This window comes from Protopterus annectens, chromosome 9.part0 (assembly GCF_019279795.1).
Source record: "Protopterus annectens isolate FY-2018-M chromosome 9.part0, PAN1.0, whole genome shotgun sequence".
Lineage (NCBI taxonomy): Eukaryota > Metazoa > Chordata > Ceratodontiformes > Protopteridae > Protopterus > Protopterus annectens.
Window position 1 is genome coordinate 203,181,963 of NC_056743.1, and position 21,219 is coordinate 203,203,181.

A 21,219-nucleotide genomic window follows, 5' to 3' on the forward strand; every position below is an offset into this window, starting at 1 on the left:
ATTAATTGTGTATGTATATATATATATATATATATATATATATATATAATGTGTGTATGTATATGTATATATATATATATATACACATATTTTTTTTGTTGCTGTAATAGCATGTTATTAGGGTTTATTAGGAAGACATTTTTTTTTTTTATATAGTGGTTACTGTGCATTTAATATTATCATTTCCTAATTTGCCATATATTGTTTGATAAGGGTTGCTAACTTAAAGTTCTGCATTTGAAATGGTGAAGCAAGCAAACAAGTTTTAAAGTGTTCTAAATGTGTACATAAGATCCCTCTTCAGGATCTTCATGATTTGTGTTGTATGCCTTGGGAGGTCTCCCAGCTTTCTTTTCGTTGTGAGATCTGTACTTTAAACTTTAGGGCATTAGCGGATCTGAGGAGTAAGCTTTATTCCCAAAAGCCTCCTTTTGACTGATCCAGAGCCTAAACAAAACGTAAAAAGTGCACCGAAAAATCTGAAAGAAATAAATAAATAAAAGGCGTGTGATCCATAAAAAGAGGTGAAGCAAAGTTTTGGTTCTATATCTGACTCCAAAAGTGTTTTGGTTCCCAGAATATATGGGTAGTACCCCCACCTACACTCCTGGATAGAGGAGGAGTAGTGCATGCAATTGCTATTCAGGACTCTTGTAAGAAACTGCCTTGTGACAGTTTGTACCGTCTTCCTTCTACTGTGTCGCTGAGAGCCTTCAGATTTTAAAAGGAGTACATTTTAGGTGAAAATGAGATCTGCCCGGTTCACACTATCTAGGCTGCCTTGCCAGTCCAACTTTCAGTTTCTGTATCTTCAGAACCATTGTTCCATCCAAATTTTCTTCATCAGTAAACATTTCATGATTTGACTCTGGGCTTGGTGGGTCTGTCTTGAGTCATGGAACCGTGGAGGTCTGGTCAATACCCTCTGCTCAGATGACGTTGCCATTGCCCTCTGAGGGGGTTGGTGGTGGTGTCAGAAGTGTCTGCATTTGACTTTTCTGATCCTGCCCTTTCAGTGGGGTCCGCTTCTTTCACAATTTCAGGAGTCCCTCTGGCATCATTATCTTAGTCTTCTAAATGACAGTTAGATCTGTCTACAGGAACAAGCTCTTTGGAGCTGTTGGAGGTAGGCACAGCTTTCAAGGTGCTGGGAGAATCATTATTACACCCTGGAGAGTGCAGTCACTGTTCTGCTTGTTGTCCCTCACTCAGTCTCGTGTTGTTCTGCTGTTGTATCCTTGTGTCAGTGCCTTTCTGTTGACCTCAAGCTTACTGCTAAGGAGCAGAAGTTGTCTTCTTTAGATTCTAGAGACTTGATCCCTGAACTTCCAAAGAAGTTTAATACTGTATTTGTGTTGCTTCTAAACTGTTTGCACTTTAAAAGTTAGTTTTTGTTTAATTTAACTGTTAGGCTAACACACTCAAGTGCGCTAGCCGTTTTAAAGCATTTACTGTTTGTTACTGTATCTTTTTTTCTCTCTCTGAAAAAAGGAAAAAAAAAAACAAAAAAAATATCCTTGTTTTCCCGCCTTACTGAACTAGAATAGTCCAGTCTTCAGATTTTTGCTGATCTCTGGGCTTTGTCATAGTTCCTGTGCTATCCATATCTTTATTTGGATAAGAGGAAGCTTCTTTGTTCACCAGTGGGTGTGGGGAGCACTGAGCAACCTATTTGTCCCTAGAGGAGTGGTTCCAGCCCAGCAACTTGTAGTTTATTGGCCATTTTGTGTCAATTCCTAGCTCTTTTCAACCCCCTGCTATAAAGCCCGCTTTAGCGCTCTTTTGCGCGAATTAGTGCAAAGTTGCTCAGAGCAGCATCGGGCAGCGCCGGTTAATCAAGTTTAAACTATTTCTGGCTCCGCAAAGTCAGCTCTTCAATTTTTCCCTTAGAACTGCTCTACTCGCAATCTAAGCAGTCTATTCTCTATCTGAAAAGCCCAGCACTTGCTCCTAAAGCATTTTTATACAGGTAAAGCACTCTTAAACAAAAAGAAAGTACTTCATTCACCTAAATTCCCTTGAGTACCCATTTCCCTATAGGTCCTTTCTGACTCAGTTACACAGCAATCCTTTACACTATTCTAGCATGTCGAAGGGTCAGTTGCTGGCGTCCTCTCCTGTTCAGCTGGTGAATCTGGGAATCTTGAGGCAATGTTACAATTGCCTCATGTACACCGACAACCCTCTCCTCCTCCCAACAAATACAAATATATGTGAGAGATGCAACTATATAGCCAAACTGGAGGCTGAGCTCTCTCAACTCAGTACTGGCAGAACCAGTCAGGAGGAGAACGTAACCACGCACACCACAAACCCAGTCTCACATAGACCTATCAAAACTGCAAACCAAACACATAAACATACTGGGAGGCTCTGATTTATAAATCTACCAAAACAACAGAGGCCTCCAAAGCAGACACCCAAGCCACCACTACCTCAAGACACATACCACATGCAACACATAGTTCACAAAGTCCATGTGCTAAACAGTCACAGCCCTTAAGGCCAAACAACATGCCAGATACACTTGTAATAGGCGACTCCATAGTCAGACACACTGACGTCCCGCTCACCAGACTGAACAAGGAAAAGGTTACAGTAAGCTGCCTGTCTGGCGCTAGAATCCGCCACATAACACAAGCACTCAGGTCACTCCAAAGCAAGTACAAATACGACTCAGTCATTGTCCATGCTAGTGTGAATGACCTGAGACGTACCTCCCTGGACTACATGAAAAGAGACTTAGAGGAGCTCTCTGATTTATGTAGCCCAGGCCGGTATGACCCTGACCCTGAGCAGCATCTTACCCTCACCAAGAATGATGCCACAGTACAAAGACAAAATGATCAGCTTTAACAATTGGCTTACTGGTGTCATTCTAAGGGGATCCAATGTCTGTCTGCTTGGGTTGACATGCTTGATAAGCCACGCTGCTTCGCAAGGGATGGCTTGCACCTGTCACCCCTGGGCTTCCGGATATTGGCCAAGGCTCTTGCCACCCCCATAGTGCCTTTTTTAGGCAAGGCTCAAAAGACAAACCCACCCCCCTAGAAAACACAAGTGGAAAAAAACTAAGGGTAATGCTGCTCAATGCCATTAGTCTAAACCTCAAGATGCACGCACAACTCCTCAGTATGGAGAACATTGATGTCTGTGCAGTGACTGAAACCTGGTTCTAGGCTCCTGAGAGCACCCCAGCACTACCAGGTTTTACCTCATATCATGATTTCCGGCCCCAAAACTTGGACCGAACCACAAAAGGAGGGGGAGTATCCATATTCATCAAAGATACCCACACCTCCAGGTTAGTGGCAACGCACGAAGCATCGGAGACCATCCAGGTGCAACTTACCATAGGCAAAACTGCCCTACAGGTTGTAGCATGCTACAGACCACCCTCTCAAACTCAGGAACCCCACTCAGCCTTCCTGAAGACACTGGAGAGTATGAATGTCTCACCAAATACCATCATATTGGGAGACTTCAACTACCCAAACATAGACTGGGAACATTACTCAAGCCCCAACACCCTAGCCTAAAGGTTCCCAGAATTCATAAACTCAAATGCGATGGAACAACTAGTCACCACTCCCACAAGAGGAGATAATATACTAGACCTGATCATCACAAACATGGGGACAAAATGCTCCACACCGGAAGTATACCCCTCATTGGTGAGATCAGACCATAAATTTATCTCACTGGAAATCCACATCCTGCCCCCACCCCCTGCACAAAAGACCACAGTGAAGAACTTCTCAAAAGCCGACTTCACACTTCTTAAGACTGAAGTGGTATCCTTCAAGGCCCCTGGGCCAGTGGAAACAACAACCCACACTGCTGAATCCTTTATAAATGCCTTCTACGGGCACCTTCAAGAATGCATGGATCACGCAATCCCTAATAAAACCAAGACCCATTCCCCCAAAGGCAGGCGCCCTGTCTGGTGGACCCCAGCCATTAACAAACTTTACAACAGGAGGAGGAAGCTACTACATGACAGAGCAAAATCCCCAAAAGGGAGGGCATCTCTGATCAGTACTAGCAAAAAACTACGATCACTCATAAAATCGTCCAAGGCCAACTTTGAGAGAAAAATCACAAAAGGCACAAAAGACAATCACAAGGCCTTCTTTAGCTATGTTAGAAACCTGGGTGGAAACTCCCAGATATGCTGAGAGTTAGTCCAAAATGACACAAAATACACTGAGCCCACAGACATTGCCAACATTCTGGCAGACAGGTTCAGTGCAAATTTCTCCGCCCCCTCCCCCCCAAAAGGAGAAATATCTATCCAGCAGAGTGTAGCCTCCCTAACATCTCAGATGCCCAGGTGAGAGCCGCCCTCTCAAAAGCTAAAAACACAGCATCAATGGGACCGGACGGTGTCCCGGGCTGCGTGCTACATGAACTCCAAGAGGAACTAAATCCGCACATAAGGCTGCTGTGTAATCTTAGCCTTACTACAGGATACGTACCCAAAGAGTGGCCTACAGCAACAGTGGTCCCACTCCACAAAGGTGGTGCTTCTACGGACCCTGGAAATTATTGCCCCATAAGCTTGATGAGCCTGGTTTTCAAAGCTATGGGAAAGGATCGTTATGGAACTCATAAACAAAGACATTGGGAACCTACAGACATTGGATCCTACCCAATTTGGCTTTGTCAAGGGCAGATCCTGCCTTTTGAACTTGGTCGACTTTTTTGAAACCATCACTAAGGCCATTGATGAGGGTAAGGCAGTTCACACAGCCTACCTTGACCTTGCAAAAGCCTTCGACACAATACCACACTCGGGCATCCGAGACAAACTCACCAGCTTAAATGTAAACCCATATGTCACAAGATGGGTTGCAAATTGGCTCAAGGACAGAACCCACAAGGTCATAATTGCTGGAGCCATGTCGGACTCTAAGCCAGTCACAAGCGGTGTCCCACAGGGCTCAGTCCTGGGACCCCTCTTATTCGGCATTTATTTTTCTGAGGTGCAAGCAAACATAAGAGGATTGTGGCTGACAAAGTTCGCAGATGACTGCAAACTGGGCGCCATAATTGATACTCCAGCGGACACAAGCATCCTTCAGAGAGGCCTCATAGAAACGGATAATTGGTGCCAGAGACATGGCCTTAAACTGAACGCCAAAAAATGTATAGTCATACCCTTTGGGAAAAACAAGGTACCCACAAATTACCACATAGGTGGTAATCCATTAAGTACGGAAGAGGTAATCAGGGACCTAGGGACCCAAGTTGACAGTAACCTCTCATTTGACACTCACATTGCCAGGGTGGTTAGGAAGACCTTCTATATTGCCCACGTTATGAAGGGATTCACATCCAGATCAAGAGAGGTCATTGTGCCCCTGTACTCTTCTCTTATCAGGCCCATGATTGAGTACAATGCCCCATTTGGGATGTATCTTACCCGACACCTGCAGCAGTTGGAAAGACCCCAAAAGTTCCTCACCAAGAGGATAAAGGGTCTCAAACATATGCCATATGCTGCCCGGCTGAAGAAACTCCAGCTCTATTCAGTCGCATACCGCCTACTCAGAGGTGATCTATGCCTGACGTACAAGGCCATGTCCAATCCGGAATTAATGGACATGCTCCACCTCAGGAAATCCAAATCCATCAGAGCCACAAGAGCAAGAGATTTGAACCTCAACACAGAAATAAATAGGACGTGCTGGAGGGACAGATTCATAACCCAGAGGCTCCCTATACTCTGGAACAGAATCCCAGTCCACGTTAGGCAGAGCCCCTCACTAGCTCTCTTCAAGAGAAATCTTGACAAGTGGATGGGAGATCGTAGGTTTACCCCAGGGGTCATCTCTGTGTCACTACTAGACAGAGGCACAGTAAACTAAACCCTAAATGGGCGTAGTATTCTCATCCCAAGGGGTGGCGAAAGCCACACACACTCTGGCTAGGCTTATAAATGCCCTAGGGCAGATAGCCTAGTACGAACCTATGAACCTAAGAGGGCACGTAAGAAGAAGAAGCACATAGACATCCCTTCATAAACTCCTACATCAGATACTGACTGTGAGGATAGAGAGGATTCCTCACAGTGCCCTCCAGAGGAGGTCTCTTTTGGTGACATACTGGAACTGATCCATCAAAGAGTATTTTGGCCCGTACAGGACAGGTAGGTAATTTTTGAGGTGCACGGGAGTACGCATTCTATGTCTTGTGTAATCCTTCCAGCCTATAAACTGATTCAAATCAGGAGGTTATGGCAGAAACTTGACATGTGCAAAGCCATACAAAATGTTTGGCCTACCAAAGGACCAACTCTTATGTTTAAATTCTCCACCAGTTGATTCCATTATTGTGGTTGTCCATCAAAAGAGAGTTACCTAAAGACACTTTTCTACTATTCATCCTACTAGCAGAGTCAAGAGTGATTGATGGATAGACTCTGAAAGTAGGTTTATGTTGCAGGCAGTTTTGCACTTTGTGCTGTGAACTGTCATTCATATGGACTAATTCAAGAGAGAGCTCTCTCAACAGGCCATATCTCCTTTGAAGAATTCATTGACAATGAACTTTCAGACGCAGCTGCAAACCACTGGTTATAACAAATCTGTCCATGTTTCTGATGCACAACTTGACCGATGAAGTGGCCAGGGCAGCCAGTATTTGTAAACTGACACACACGGACTACTTGTGATTGTGTGACTTCCCAGGCAATTTTTAAGTGTCCTTCATAAACTCCCTCTTCGACAGGTCATCCTTGTTTGGTCCTTGGTTGTCATGTCAAGACCCCTTCTGCCGTAGGTGTCATGTTTGAGATCCCTCAACACCCTCAGAACAGAAACCAAAAGGAACTGTGTTCTACTTGGTCATGTAGGTCTAGACATCAGTTTGGCTTACCTTCAACCAAGGGTAACAGCAGGAAAGGTGGCACATTTAATGAATGCAGCCCCAGTACTTGAGGGTATCTGCAGAACTGGGGGCATCAAGAGCCGTTTTCCAAAAAGCGACCCCAGAAGCCTTGAAGGTTTGCCTGACTGTTCCACATTGGATGCAGCTGGGTTATGAATCCCCCGCTACGCAGATTCATGGTTCTCTATCACAATAGACAAATCAGTTAGAGGGATAATGTCTAGAGGCTGTTGAATTCCATTTTTAGAAACTCCCTCAACCAAATCATTTGCTGCTGAATGTCCCACTCAATGACTCAGCCTCACAGATCCCAGTTGGCCCAGACAGATTGTTTCCCCTTCTGAAGCCTTTCTTGAAGGAGCCCCCTTGGCTCCTAAATCAATTCTGGGTCATAGTACTCCTCCCACCAAGTAGCCTCACCTGGACATTACCAATTTGAAATTAACTGCCTGCGTTCTCCAGTTCCAGTGATGGCAAGGGATGATTTTTTTTTCAGGATGTGGTCAACTTTCTAAAAGCTTCACAGAAAACTTTCACTCATAACATTTAACCGCAGCAGATGGAACAGCTTTTATTTGGGCCAGTAAACAGATAATTATTTTTTTCCACCCTTATTTCAGATGTTTTGCTTTATCTTCTCCCATTTTTACTTCAGATCTAGTTTCTCTACCATCCGAGTTAGTTTGGCAGCAGTCTCTTTTCGTACTAGCTTTCAAGATCATTTATTAGATTCTCAAAAATTGCAGTGACTTTCTAATAGGCACCTTTCTACTGCATCCACCTGTTTAAAGACCTGGCTTCTCCATGGGGCAGTATTTTAGAAGCCTTGACTAAACCTCATTTCGAAGCAGCAGCTACTGCAGAGCTTATGTTTTGTCTTGGAAAACCATATTTCTAGTGTCAGTCACCTCAGCTAGGATTGGCAAAGCTGCAGGCTTTTTCAGTTCTCCCTTTTCTTGCCTTCCTCAGACAGTGTAACATTAAAAGCTAATCCTTCCTTTATTCCCTTGGTGGCTTTAGAGACACATTTCTCAGTCCATCCAATAGCCCATCATCTTTCCTAATTACAAAAACAATGAAAGTAACCAAATGGTTAAATGGCAATTAAAAGCAAGCACAGTAAAAGTAAAATAAGCACTAAAACCTAAATTATTGTGGCTACCTTGGCTTTCGTCATACACTGTATTAAACCGTAAAAACAAACCAATGTGAGGAAGCGTTAGTATAATGCAAAGTCACTCATCCTTTGTATATTGTTTCTATTCGGTTTATTGTTTTATGGCTTATTAAAGTGTATGATGAAAGCAGTAGTAGCTGCACTGATTTATGTTTTAGTAATTACGAAAGCAAAGGGGAATATTTGATCCATACCTCAGTGTTCACAAGCAGCTGTGCTTTTACTTTTACAGAGCAACTTCAGTCAGAAAAGATGAACACCTATTTGTTTCCTTTGCTCAGAATAAGTTTGGGAAAATGGTGTCCAAAATATCTTTTCCAATTGTATGTCCTTTGTGTTTGAATCCCCAAACAAACCATTATTATTTAAACAGCTGAGTCTCTCTACTAGAGCCATAGCTTCACCTACAGCCTTCTTTAGTATATACTCCTTGGATAAAATATTTGAGGCAGCCCGCTGGTCTTCCATGTATATCTTCATTAAGAAATACAAGCTGGATTGTATTTGTAGGGCTTAGAGCATACTTTGGTGCTTTCATTTTGAATGGTCTTCGGTCATGATGCCACCTGGGAGTTCCATGGCTTTCAAATCTGAGAAACACATTTGATTAGACAGACTGAATGAATAAGATACAGTGTTAAGTAGTGATAAATCTTTTAGTCCAGCCCATCCAGTATGACAGCCCACATTCCTTCCCAATTTCCGATCTGTAAACCACAGGTCCAAGGCATTGCAAATTGATAGTCTGGTTCTTTAGATGTCAAACTTGGTGTCAGCTAACTATGGGACAGGAGCTTTATAGGGAAGAATTCTAAAAGGGGCTCAAAAGTGGGCCACTTTTTCTGCCAGACTGGGTCAGAGCAGTGGCTCTAGGACCAGCATGTCATTTTGGAAGGACTATAATGAAGGTGTCTATCATTAGATTTAAGTCCACAACTTATTTCTATGTGATGTTTGTTTTTTAAACACCTTTATTAAATTCCTTAAGACATACAAAAACTGTATTAACAAAAAAGAAGAAATCATTTTTCCATTTATATTCATTATACATCACATATATTTTTCTTTTTTTGTAACGATCATCGGTCCAGGTTTGGATAAATTGCTGATTTTCTGCCTTCCCTTAAATCAGTCTCCTTTTCCTCCTGAACATTATTCTGTATGTATTCTTCCCACAATTTCCATTTATTTTTTTGAAATTTGCTCCTTCCCCTTTCAAAAGATCCCACTTCTTTTTATCTCTTTAAATACTTCAAAATACAGTTGGATTAGCCTTTGATTTCCATTTTCTAGTCATTTTATTTTTTTGTCAGCCTGCAGAATTAAACTGGATAAGGCCGTACTAGGTCTAAGCAATTCAGATCCTGTGTCCCAGCTCAAAATAATTTCTTTATTACAGCTATTTGCTAACCCAATATTTCTGACTGAGTACTCTGTAGGGAATATTTAAAATCTGCCAACTCATTGCACTCCCAAAGCATGTTTCCAGTTCCCTCATTCTTCTCCATTACTCCTCCAACTTGCGGTATTTACCCAAGGAAAAATCTTGTGTGCTTGGTGTATAAAAATACCTGCATGCAAACACTGCCAGGCAAAGATATACATTTTCTAAACTTTTCCTTTTTCTCTTCCTAGTCTTTTCTGACCACCTCTGATTGATTGTTATAATTATCATGCAATATTGTGTCTGCCCTACTTGTTAGTCCATTTTTAACAGGTGTGTTGCTTTGTACAGGATGGTAATTAAGTATTTTCTTCCTTGTGTGGCTGTATGGTTGCTGCACTTCCCATTCATCAGTTTCCATCTCCAGTAAGAATGTTATACATAGCATGCACTCTGCATATGCTTAGGTTTAAAGCATTTCCTTCAAAGATTTATGCTGTAGGAGGCATTAGATTGGTGAAGGGGAAACACGTATGACGTTTAAGAAAAAAGTACATCTTCAAAGCACAGTTTGAGCTGTTTAACATGACTATTTTAAAACTGGACATGCATCACGAAAAGTTAACACTTGAAAGAGAGGTACTGATTGCATATTACAGGGGATTGTAAACTTGATTGCATCCTTAGATGATTCTTCCTTGACTTGCACTGTACGGACTTGAGGAAATGTGGCCAGTACAAAGAGGAGTGAATGACTGTAGCCTACTCTATCCTGGAACAGTGTGTGTTTTGCTGAGCCTCTGTCACCTGGCTGACATCTAGGGTGATGTAGCAGAAAGAGGATGCCAAAGAAGAATAAGATAAGGCACCAAGGTTGCCTCCTTTCGTTGTGGCTAAAACCGGACTTAGGGCACACCCCCCAGCCAGAAGATCCAAGAGTACAGGCCATTTCTTAAGCAGGGGAAGCTGTGGTGGTGAACTCTGGGTACTTTTCTATGCCTTCTAATTCTTAAGCAGGAGTTCTGCATCACCAGTGATGGGACGTAGTCTAAGATAAAACATCCCACTCATCTGAATTCTGGCCAACCAATAGTCAACTCTTGCCCTCATTGTAGCAGTCACTTTTAGGCTAGTGAAATGAAGTGTCATTCCTTGATTGAAAAACACTGGTAGTTAGTGAGGCAAAGGTGGGGGAGAGGCAATAATAAAAATACACACACACACACACACACACACACACACACACACACACACACACACACACACACACACACACACGTGTATATGCTCTGTTGACCTTGTTTAATCTCTGCTCAGCCAATTCTTGACTCTATATTCCATTACTTATCTGCCTCCAGATGCCCATCCCTAACAGATTCACTTATTTTCTTCCTTTTCCAGTTCCGATGGTTCAATTCCATATGGCATTTTGTAGTATCCCCTAAACTTTATAAAATCTCCTCTGTTTTTCTCTTTATCATTTCTGTGTTGGGATTCCTAAGTTTTGTAACCTGTTTTTCTACTTTGTTGTCTAGCCCTCATGACTAATATTTTTTGGGATGTGGGATTAACTTCAAAAAAAGTTTCATCTCAACCACCTTTCTTTATAGTATCCTATCCAAATGAGCCTTTACTTTTTCTTTCCCTTCCCCATAACTGTTGTACTTTTCCCTAATATTTGTCCCTGTAACTCTTTGAGATTTTATTTTACTTTGTGAACTCTTACATATGGCTTGGTAGTCATTTTCTCTACCAGTAATTTTCTTCCTAAAAGTTTCCTTAAAATTCTTGCCTGGCCAAAACTACATTCTGTTGTTGAAGACTGCTACTCAAGCCTTCCTTAAGAACTTCTTTTATCCAAGATTTGAAGAGTTTCCTCTTAAGCAAATATGATGGAAACTTCCAGTATCTTTCATAATGGATCTCTGTTACTATCTCTATTTATTGGCACAGGTGCATGATCTGACAGCATTAGTGAATGCGTTTCTAACTCCTTTGTCTGAGTTACATGCTCACTTGTTTACATTCTGTGTAACCTTGTCCAGCTTTGGACTGTGGGAGAGATTTACATACATACTGGGGATGACATCTTAATTTCCAGCCTGCATCCTCCACCCCAAACATTTTTAAGTATTTATTTTTTTGTTATATTTCCCTTATGTTGGAAGTAGTCTTTTAGGTCCCTTTAAGGCATCCATCTGATCACAAACCATATTATAATCACCTCCTGTTATAAACTTAACCAACTTGTTCACCGGGCAGTTTTTTCATGTCACCATTTTTGTTGGGATGTACACGGTTGCTATGGAAATCCATTTTCCCACATAGATTTTTTTTTGTTTAATTAAAGATTCTCTCATAATTGGACCCCTTTTGCCAGTAATATTGCTACACTTATTTTTATGGTGACCATTCAGACCCATATAACCTTCCATGACAAGCTGTGGTATTCCCCAGTGGAAAGGTGCATTTCCTGTTTTAGGGTAATCAGAGTTCTGTTGTAATGAATATATATGCCAATTCTTAAGATGATTCACCAAACCCATTTCTATTCCAAGACTGTACAGGCAGCCCCATAGTGATTTACTTTTTAAATTATCCTAGTTGTCTATCAATTTCCTTCTTGCCATATGTGCTGCTTTGATTAAACTTAAGCATTTGTAACTCTGATTCTGCTAGTCAATATGCAAGATATCATTGCTATCACAACTCTTAATCTAACAAAGCTTCTTTTAAATAAATTTAGTTTAACTTTAAAACAATGAATAATTAAAATTACTGAGCTCTAATGGTTGCTCATTAGCGAAAATGTTTTAATGCTGTTGGGGGAAAAAAATTCATAATGACAGGGTGAAGTAATCTTAACTCTTACATGTACTTCTAGGCAAGCTCTTGTATCTTGGAGTGAAGGCAGCCCTCTGGCTTCTTGTGTAGTAGAATAATAATTTTACACAAATATTTTTACTCCTCCCAAAATTACATTTTTAGCTCTCTTCCATAGTTTTACTCATTTTAGCCTCCTTCAACTGGCAGTTTTGAAATTTGATTATGACCTGTGTGGGTACTATTTTACATGCTGCTGCTGGGAGAGTAAACCAGATGGGCATGACTGATTTTAAGATTTAATTTTGTAAAATCAGTCCAAAGACTGAGCTGTCTTTGCATGAAAGAAAGAAAATCTTTACCCTTCAATTATTTTGTGATTGCAGCAAACAGGAAGATGTCCTTCCATATCACTATTGCAATATTTTTTTTTACAACAGGGATCCCCTGCCAAAGGCAGTCCAACATCTAGTCAGCATGCCAAAGCCTTTTGGTTATAAAGGGTACACCTTATGTCACACGTATGCTCCCTGTGCACGGCGTTGAGCATAAAGACGACGTTCAGACATACCATCCTCAAAACAACTTTTCCTGCCAGTCCAAACACCATCTTTGATCATCTGTCTGAACGCTCGTTCATCTGCTGGTTTCCACTGCTTTCGGATAAGTGCCCCGTTGGGGTTTTCTGGTTTCATTGTCTTGCGTTTCCCTTGTTGTGTTTCATGTTATCCAGAAAGGGGAAATAGTGTGGGGGACAGATTCCCCATAAAGATTATCCGAAGCTGTTTGTTCTTCACAGGCATTTCCCATCACCATGCATCTTGCAGGATTTGTCAGTCTTTTGTCCCTAAGATGTTACGGAGTCCTATTTCTTCACTTTTACTTTGAGAACCATTGACTTAAATTGTCAAAGGATACCGTGTAAGGCTTCCTGGCCCGAGGGCCAGCCATCTGTGAAGAAAAAGGCCAAAAAAGTTAAGTCTGATTCTTACGGCTCTACTGCCTCCACTTGACATCTCTCTTGAGGCTGGTGAAAGCCTGGAGGATTGTCCATTTTCTTTCTTGGATTCTTCTGCCATGACTTCTTCGGAGGCCAGCATGGACCCAATGCCACGGCTGTCCATGGAGGTATTGCAAACGTCCATCTCTGATGTACTGGGGTAACCATGGCTGGTTTTTACTGATGGGCCTAGGGGTGTTCCTCAGATATTAGTGAGGGAAGAGGTTCTGACTACCATTATTGAATGGCTTCAGGGATCAGAGCCTCCAAAGCCTTTTAATGCTGACTCCCCACTCAAAAAGAAGCAAAAAACTAAATGTATTTCATCTGCACCAAAAGATACTCAGTGAATGCTAAACTTCAATTAAAACCTGTTTAATCTCCTTATGGCTTTTTAGCCTCTGCAGGGTGTTACTGTTCCTGCTCCCTTCAGTCTTCTTCCTCTCTTAAGAGGCCCAGGGGGTAGGATTCTTCTGAGAAAGAGTATGCTGATTCTGAGGAAGAGTCCCTGACTTATTTCTCCCAGCTTCTTTCGCCACTTGACTATAGTTTTGTGGAAGAAGATTCTGTCAGTCCTGACTCTCCTTTTGAGGAGATTTTCATTTGGTGATGCTGTTTCCCGAATGATGGAATTTTGCAAATGGGATTGTGCCAGGGTGTCATATGTTCAGAAAAGGTACTTTGAGCTTCTACAAATGTGTCTCCAAGGCCCTCTGCTGTTCCTCCTGTTCTTGCAGCCTTGCTGGATGCATTTACCACTATTTCGCAGAATCCTGATTCCTAACCCTGCTCCCAAAAAATGGGTAGGTTTTATAAAGTGTTTGAGGACTGCAAATTTTTTTTTATAAGTTTCCTTCTGCTGACTGTCATCTGATAAGCCTTCCAAATTGTTGCCTTCTGATAAGGATAGCAGAACCATGGAGAGACTGGGTAAGAAGGTGTATACTTCTGCTATCTTAGACTTAATGTCCCTCCTTTCTGGGACATAAATTTTGTTTTAGAAAAATTGACTGGCTCCTTTTGAGCAGGCTGCTTCAGATTCCTTACAGCATTATTCTTGGAAGACTGTTCTTTTGCCCCTTACTTCTACCTGACAGCTGTCTGAGCAGCAAGCCAGTGTGGCTGTTCCTCCTTTTTTATTTTTCCATAAGGACAGGGTGTCCCTTCATACTAATCCTTCTTTTATGCCCAAGGTGGTTATTGAGTTGTCTCCTAATCTTTTCATTTGCCTACTTTTCCCCCCTTTTCTGCAGTGCGCTGGTGAGAAGATTTTGCATACCTTGGATTTGCATAGACAACTCTGATATTATTTGGATAGGTCTAAAGCTTTTTGTTTCATTTCATCCTAGGTCTTTAGGTTTGGCTGTTGACAAGCAAGCCATTTCTTCTTGGATATCTAAAGCCATCTATATTTGCTATTCTTTTCATGGGAAGAGTCTTCCTCTGTTAAGGGCTGTGGCTTCTTCTGGTGCTTTTTTCCCAGTTATTTAGATACTAATTTTCTTCTTGAGGTAGCAAACTGGACTTCTTTTCATACCTTTACTAAGCACTGTAAGTTGGATGTGCTGTCTTGGGCCAGAGCTGGCTTTGCCAGGGCCATTCTCCATAACTTCCTAAAGGTCTCTTCTAGCCATTCTCCTCCTAGTCTTCTTTCTGAGCTTTTGCACTCTCCTTATTGTCAAGAATACTGCAACAGTGATATGAAAAGACATAGTACAGTTGTGTAAAATCTTACCATAACAGTAGATGTCCTTTTCACTGTTACAGTATTTGCTCCCTTCCTCCTTCCCCCTGCCCTTTTTCCTTCTGGATGTGCTCAGTACCTACTTTTATCCTTGTACTTTTGTTCCTATTGGGGCTTTTACAGTTCTGAAGATGGTGCATTTGGATGTCACCTGTATGCCTTGCACCGTGCATGGGGAGCATAAATATGACATAAAGCGTATCCTTTACAACCAGGAAGCTTTGGTATGGTGGCCAGATGTTGGGCTGCTTTTGTTACGGGGTCTCTAATACTGCAGCAGTGAAGAGAAGGACATCTGCTGTTATGGTAAGATTTTACACAACTGTACTCCACTCTTCCCCCTCCTTGATCTGTATTGTAAATAAATTGATTTCAGTACTAAGTCTTCGTGGGTGGCCTGCCATTCAGTTTTGTACATCTTCTTGTCTGTCTTGAACAGCTAAAGTCCTTTGATGTCATACTGGAAGTTTCATCAAGACAGTATCTTATTTTTTCTTCTGTGGAGATGAGACTGTGAGTTGCAAATTAACTGGACCATGGTCTGAGAAATATTATCAGGTTAACTAAGATTATCTCAACCAGGTACAAGTTCTGCAGCTGTTTTACATCTATGTTTTATTTTTGTCTTGCATCCTTAGCTGGACTAATGTCTACATTTAAATGCTATGTTTTTTAACTATATAATGCAAGTAATAATGTGGAGCTTTTCTCCTCGGGCCTCCTCTGAAAACGGACCTGTGTCCAGTCGGACTCTCCCGGTCAACAAATGTAAATAAATAATACCCAAGTGTCAAGTCTGGAACAGTTATTTTTGGCTGTGAAATAGGTGTAGTCTCTTATGGATCCATGTTCACTAGCTGCTTCTTTCAATTCAAATGGTTATACAGCATTTTTAAGAATTTACCTACCAAAGTGATGAGACTTCTTCACTGGACTACCAGAAACTTTTTCACCCCAATTCTAATCTCCTGCTGTAACTAAATATAATGGGTCTACTGACTTTGAGTAGCTCATAGGTCAGTCTTCAAAGTATCTGCGCATGCAACAAAAAGTATAGCTTTTGCAAAGGTGTAAGGCGCCCCCCCCCCCCCACTAATTGTGTATGCTAACTCAGAGATCAAATTTCCTTTTCCCAGGGATTATATTCTTGTACCTGGGGAATGTCTCTCTCTCTGACAAAATTGTCGGTCTCTTGGGTGTCTATATTCTGTCATTTCTACAGGATGCTAGACACCCATGTATATTACCCTTGTGGAAAGTTATTTCCCCCTAAAATCTTTTTAAAAAACTGTTATGTTAATATGTGGTGGAATGATGACGTTTGCTAGAGAAATTCTGATGTTCTTCGTGTTTCACTGTTGCAGTCATTACATTTGGGTAATCTGCTGGCAGGTTGCCCTCAGTCGGCCTGATTAACAAAGTCTTGGGTCCTGCGTCGGTTGCTGTCCCTTCTTCCATGACGTCACGTAGTCAGGGGTATAAAACATGCAGCCGACCCCATTACATCAGTCTTTCTTGCCATGCGGTGTCCTAAGCAGAAGCAGTTCGCAAGTGCCGGTCGGCCGACTCCTGAAATTTTCGTTTTTGAGTTTCAGAACCGAAGTCTTCATCTTAAAGCTAAGTACCCCATTGGGTAAACTTTTTCTTGCTCCTTACCGATGTCAGTAAAAATTAATAATTGCATTACTTGTGAGAAGCAAATACCTCAAAGATTTTCATTGGTACTGTGTTCCTTGCCTAGGCCCTGACCACGACGTACCTTGCTGTCGGTTTTGTGCTTTATTTAATCAGCGCACTATCCGTCATCTGTACATTTCTGCCTTTAAATATTTCGGTTCTCTGTTTAATTATCCAGAAATGATGTCCGTTGGCCATCCAACTTCCGGAATTCCAAAAAAACGCAAAGAAAAAGACAGAGACAGGCCGTCTAGGTCCAAAACTGCCGGCAATGCTTCTCCTAAGCCAGTTGCCAGTTTGCCGGTACTCAGTGAGGCGCTTTCGCAACCCTTGATACCTGCTACTTCGGACTCGCAGGCCTCTACTGAGACCCATTCGGACTCCGGTATGCCGCGAGATGCTTCATGTATGGATCCCGCGGATGTCTCTACTTTGGATGGGTCCGGAGCCACTGTGCAGGCACCGGCTTCTGAGGGTGTATTCAGGCCTACAGGCTTGCATATTAAACAGACTCCACCTTCTACTCTAAGGCCTAAATCTTGATCTATGTCTAAAAAAAACGATGCCCTGGCCACATGTTCAGGCCCCTATGCCTAAGAAACAAATGATCAAAATGGCTGAAGATCTTATTACTCTAATCGGAGGGTAGTCAACCCCCCGCCTTCAAAGAGGCCTAGGACTGAGCTTGACTATGAATCTTTAATCAGGACTCTGTTTCTTCTAATTCTTCTAATGACCTGGATTTGTCCATACCTACTTATGAGGATTCTGATGCAGAGGATTCCATTCCCTCCGCTTCCCCTCCTGAGGACTTTTCTTTTGGGGAAACTTTACATACCTTTAAGGGAGCATTTCCACTGGGAAAGTCAGGAATTTTCTGAATCGAAAAAAAGGCTTGGGGATTTCCTTCTACCTCAGCATAGGCCTTTGGCTGTACCTCTTGTAATAGACATTGTTGATGATGTGTTTTCCGAATCCAGTATGGCCCCTGATAACCTGCCTCCGGCTCCTAGTAAACCTGACAGATACAACAGGGTTCCCAAGTCCCACAAGTTCCTTTTCAAAAATCCTGTTGCGGATCCAGAAACCATTTCTCAGGGGACCAAGGGCATTAAAGCTTCTACTGCTAAAAATCCTACCCCTTCTGATAGAGACTCCCATAGCACTGGATAGATGGGGTAAAAAGGTTTATACTTCTGCATCTTTGGCAATCATGGCTTTAAACTGCCAATTTCATATGCTAAAATATCAACAGCATATTATGGGACTGCTTAAACAGAAAATGATGTTGATTTCTGACTCTGTGGAAAATAAAGATTTACAGGATTTATTGCATTCTGCTGAACATGTTGGAAAACATACTTTGCAATGTGGTTTTGATTCTTTAGAGGCCTCTTGCAGGGCTGCTGTTACTGGGTCTGTGCTTAGAAGGCATACTTGACTTAAGTAGCAATCTCTGCCTGATGATGTTAAAGCAAAATTGTTGGATGCTCCTTTAAATCAGGACCGCCTGTTTGGCAGTAAGGCTGAAGAAGTTCTAAAAAAGATGGAAGATAAAGCTATGTCTATGCAAACTGTAAAGGATTTCTTACAAGTGCAACCTCCAAGATTTAGTAGGCACTGGCCTACTAAGAATTGGTCCTTTCCAGCTCCTTCCAGATCCACTCCAGCCAAACCCAGACACACCAAAAGCACCAGGTTTCAGTCCCAAGGGACTCTAAGAACTAAGCAATGGGGGGCCTCCACTTCCAAATCTGTAAATAACAAGACAACCCCCCTATGTTAAACAGTCTCAATGACTTTCCTTTAAAACTGCCAAGCACTTAACTTTCAGTCGCCTTTTTGAGGGGAAAGATTGCTCTTCATGCAAAAAACTGGGAACTCCTAACCCAGGACAAATGGGTTTTAAATATAGTGCCTCAGGGATACAGATTTCATTTCCACACATTGCCAACACCAAACGGGTGGCCAGACCTGCCCAACCGGTACTAGAAGAGGAAAAGGGACAAGGTTTTTATTCCAGGCTTTTCCTGGTACCCAGAAAAGACAAATCATAGTGTCCAATTCTGGACCTGTCCACTCTAAACACCTTTCTGAGATTCCAAAATTCAAGATGCTGACTCTTCACTAGTTACTTCCTATGTTAGGCAGAGATGCCTGGTTGGCAACTAGATTTAAAAGAAGCTTACCTGCATATCCCAATCAGGGAATCTTGCAGAAGGTACCTACGCTTCAAAGCAGGCTACTTGCATTATCAGTTCTCTGCACTGCCCTTTGGCTTGTCTACTGCGCCCAGGGTATTCACAAAGTACCTGGCTCCTGTAATTGCATTTTGCTAACAAAGAAATATTCAAATATATCCATACCTGGATGATTGTCTAATTCAGGCAGAAAATCAGGCCATCCTTATAAATCATCTGGCGTTTGAAAAAAGGGTTCTAACTTGTCTAGGGTACACCATAAACGAAAAGAAGTCACAGCTGGTACCCTCTCAACAGATTACATTCCTGGGTGCAAGCTTGATTACAACTGCCCAGATGGCTTTCCTTATGCCAGAAAAGCAAATTCATTTGGTAACTTACTTCAAACAAGTGGCCACAAAAACCCTGCTATATCTGCAAGACAAGTACTGCAAGCCTTGGTGTTCATGGTCTCCTGCATTCTTCTAATTCCATTTGCAAGACTGCATATGAGGAAACTTCAGTGGTACTTAAAAAGTCTATGGAGTCAACATGGTCACAGCCTGGAAACAATGATTCCTATCATACCTTGCCTATGCCTGGAGTTCCTGTGGTGGGCAGAGGCCTGCCACCAAAACAAGGGACTGCCATTCACACTACCCCCTACTGCCCAAACCCTAATTACAGACTCGTCAGACTGTGTATGTGGGGCTCACCTGGCAGGGAAGTGCATTCAGGGCAAATGAAGCCCATATCAAATGCACCTACATATCAATCAAAAAGAAATGTTAGCTGTACAGAATACTCTGACAGCCTTAAAGGACTACATTCATCTCGGACAACTAATGGTAAAGACGGACAACACCACGATTATGTGGTACATAAACGAGCAGGGGGGGTACACATTCCTACCCCCTCTGCAGACTAGCCATGGCATTGTGGAACATGGCCTTGAGCTACCAAGTGCAACTACCAGCTCAATTCCTGCCAGGAAAACTGAATACACTGGCAGATGGACTAAGCAGAAATCTCATGGACCCACACAAGTGGAAACTGGAACCACGGATTTTCAACATGTTGACAAGCAAATGGGGGAGCCCAGGCATAGATCCATTTGCCTCCCCCCAGAACTACCATTTGGACAAATTTTGCACAAGAACTCCTCACATAAAAGCCTGGAAAGTGGATGCTCTGTCCTTCAGCAGGAAAAACCTATCAGTCTACACCTTTCCCCCTCTGCCTCTGCTCTCCCAAGTTCTGCTAAAATTCAAACAGGACAAACCAAAAATGATTTTGATTGCTCCAGACTGGCCACGCCAACACTGGTACCCACTCCTGCTCAGTGTGTCACAAATATCTCCATGGCAGCTGCCTCAAACACCTTCCTTACTGTCTCGGCAGGAGAACCAAATTCTGCACCCTCAACATTGAACCTTGCAGCTTGGCTAATCACTTAAATTCACCCTTAGCATCCCTCAGCAATCCTGTGATGGATGTCATGTTGGAGGCGAGAAGACCTAGTACTAGAAAATCTTATGCTGACAAATGGAAAAGATTCTGTGCCTGGAACTAATCTTTAGGGATGAGCACAGCAGCGCCCAATTTACCTCAGATTTTGCAGTACTGAACTGAGATGCTTCACAAGGGCCTGTCTTTTTCCTCTATTAAAATCCACGCTTCAGCTATTTCAGCTCACTATTAACACAGAACCACCCCTCTTTTCTCATCCCCTGCTCAAACAGTATGTCGGAGGGGCAAAGAACTTGAGACCACCCAGGAGAGCTCCTACCCCTGCCTGGGACCTTAACTTTGTTTTGGAAAAGCTCACTTTACCTACTTTTGAGCCATCTGCTACTGCAAACTTAACATTTCTTTCTTGGAAAACAGCCTTCCTATTAGCAATTACTTCAGTTAGAAGGATATCTGAATTACAGGCCCTTATGGTAGTGGAGCCTTTCATCATCTTTCATGCGGACAGGGTATCTCTGAGGACCAATCCATCCTTCATGCCCAAAGTGGTTTCCAGTGTGGCTCTTAACCAGTCCATTCATTTGCCAACCTTCTGTCCCAATCCACAGGACAAATGGGAACGGATTCTGCATTCCTTGGATGTGCACAGACAACTTAGGTTCTATTTGGACAGAACTAAATTTCGAAGAAAAGCTGAACAATTGCTAGTGTCATTTGCTGCTGGGGCAGAGGGGAAGTCTATTTCAAAACAAGCCATTTCTAAATGGATAAGTCATTGCATTAATTTCTGCTATAAGCACCATGGAAAACCTATCCCCCAGGGGATCAGATCTCATTCCACCAGGGCTGCATCTACTTCTGTAGCCTTTCTCA

General features: G+C 42.3%; 1 protein-coding gene across 1 annotated transcript in view; it reads left to right on the plus strand.

Moving 5' to 3' along the window:
- The window catches only part of NUP160 (nucleoporin 160), a 1,498,284-nt gene that overhangs the window by 235,571 nt on the left and 1,241,494 nt on the right, over positions 1-21,219 (plus strand). Inside the window, exon 6 of the mRNA XM_044082750.1 lies at positions 15,307-15,325. Within this exon, the coding sequence (XP_043938685.1) occupies positions 15,307-15,325 (19 nt within the window). The remainder of the gene's footprint in view (positions 1-15,306; positions 15,326-21,219) is intronic.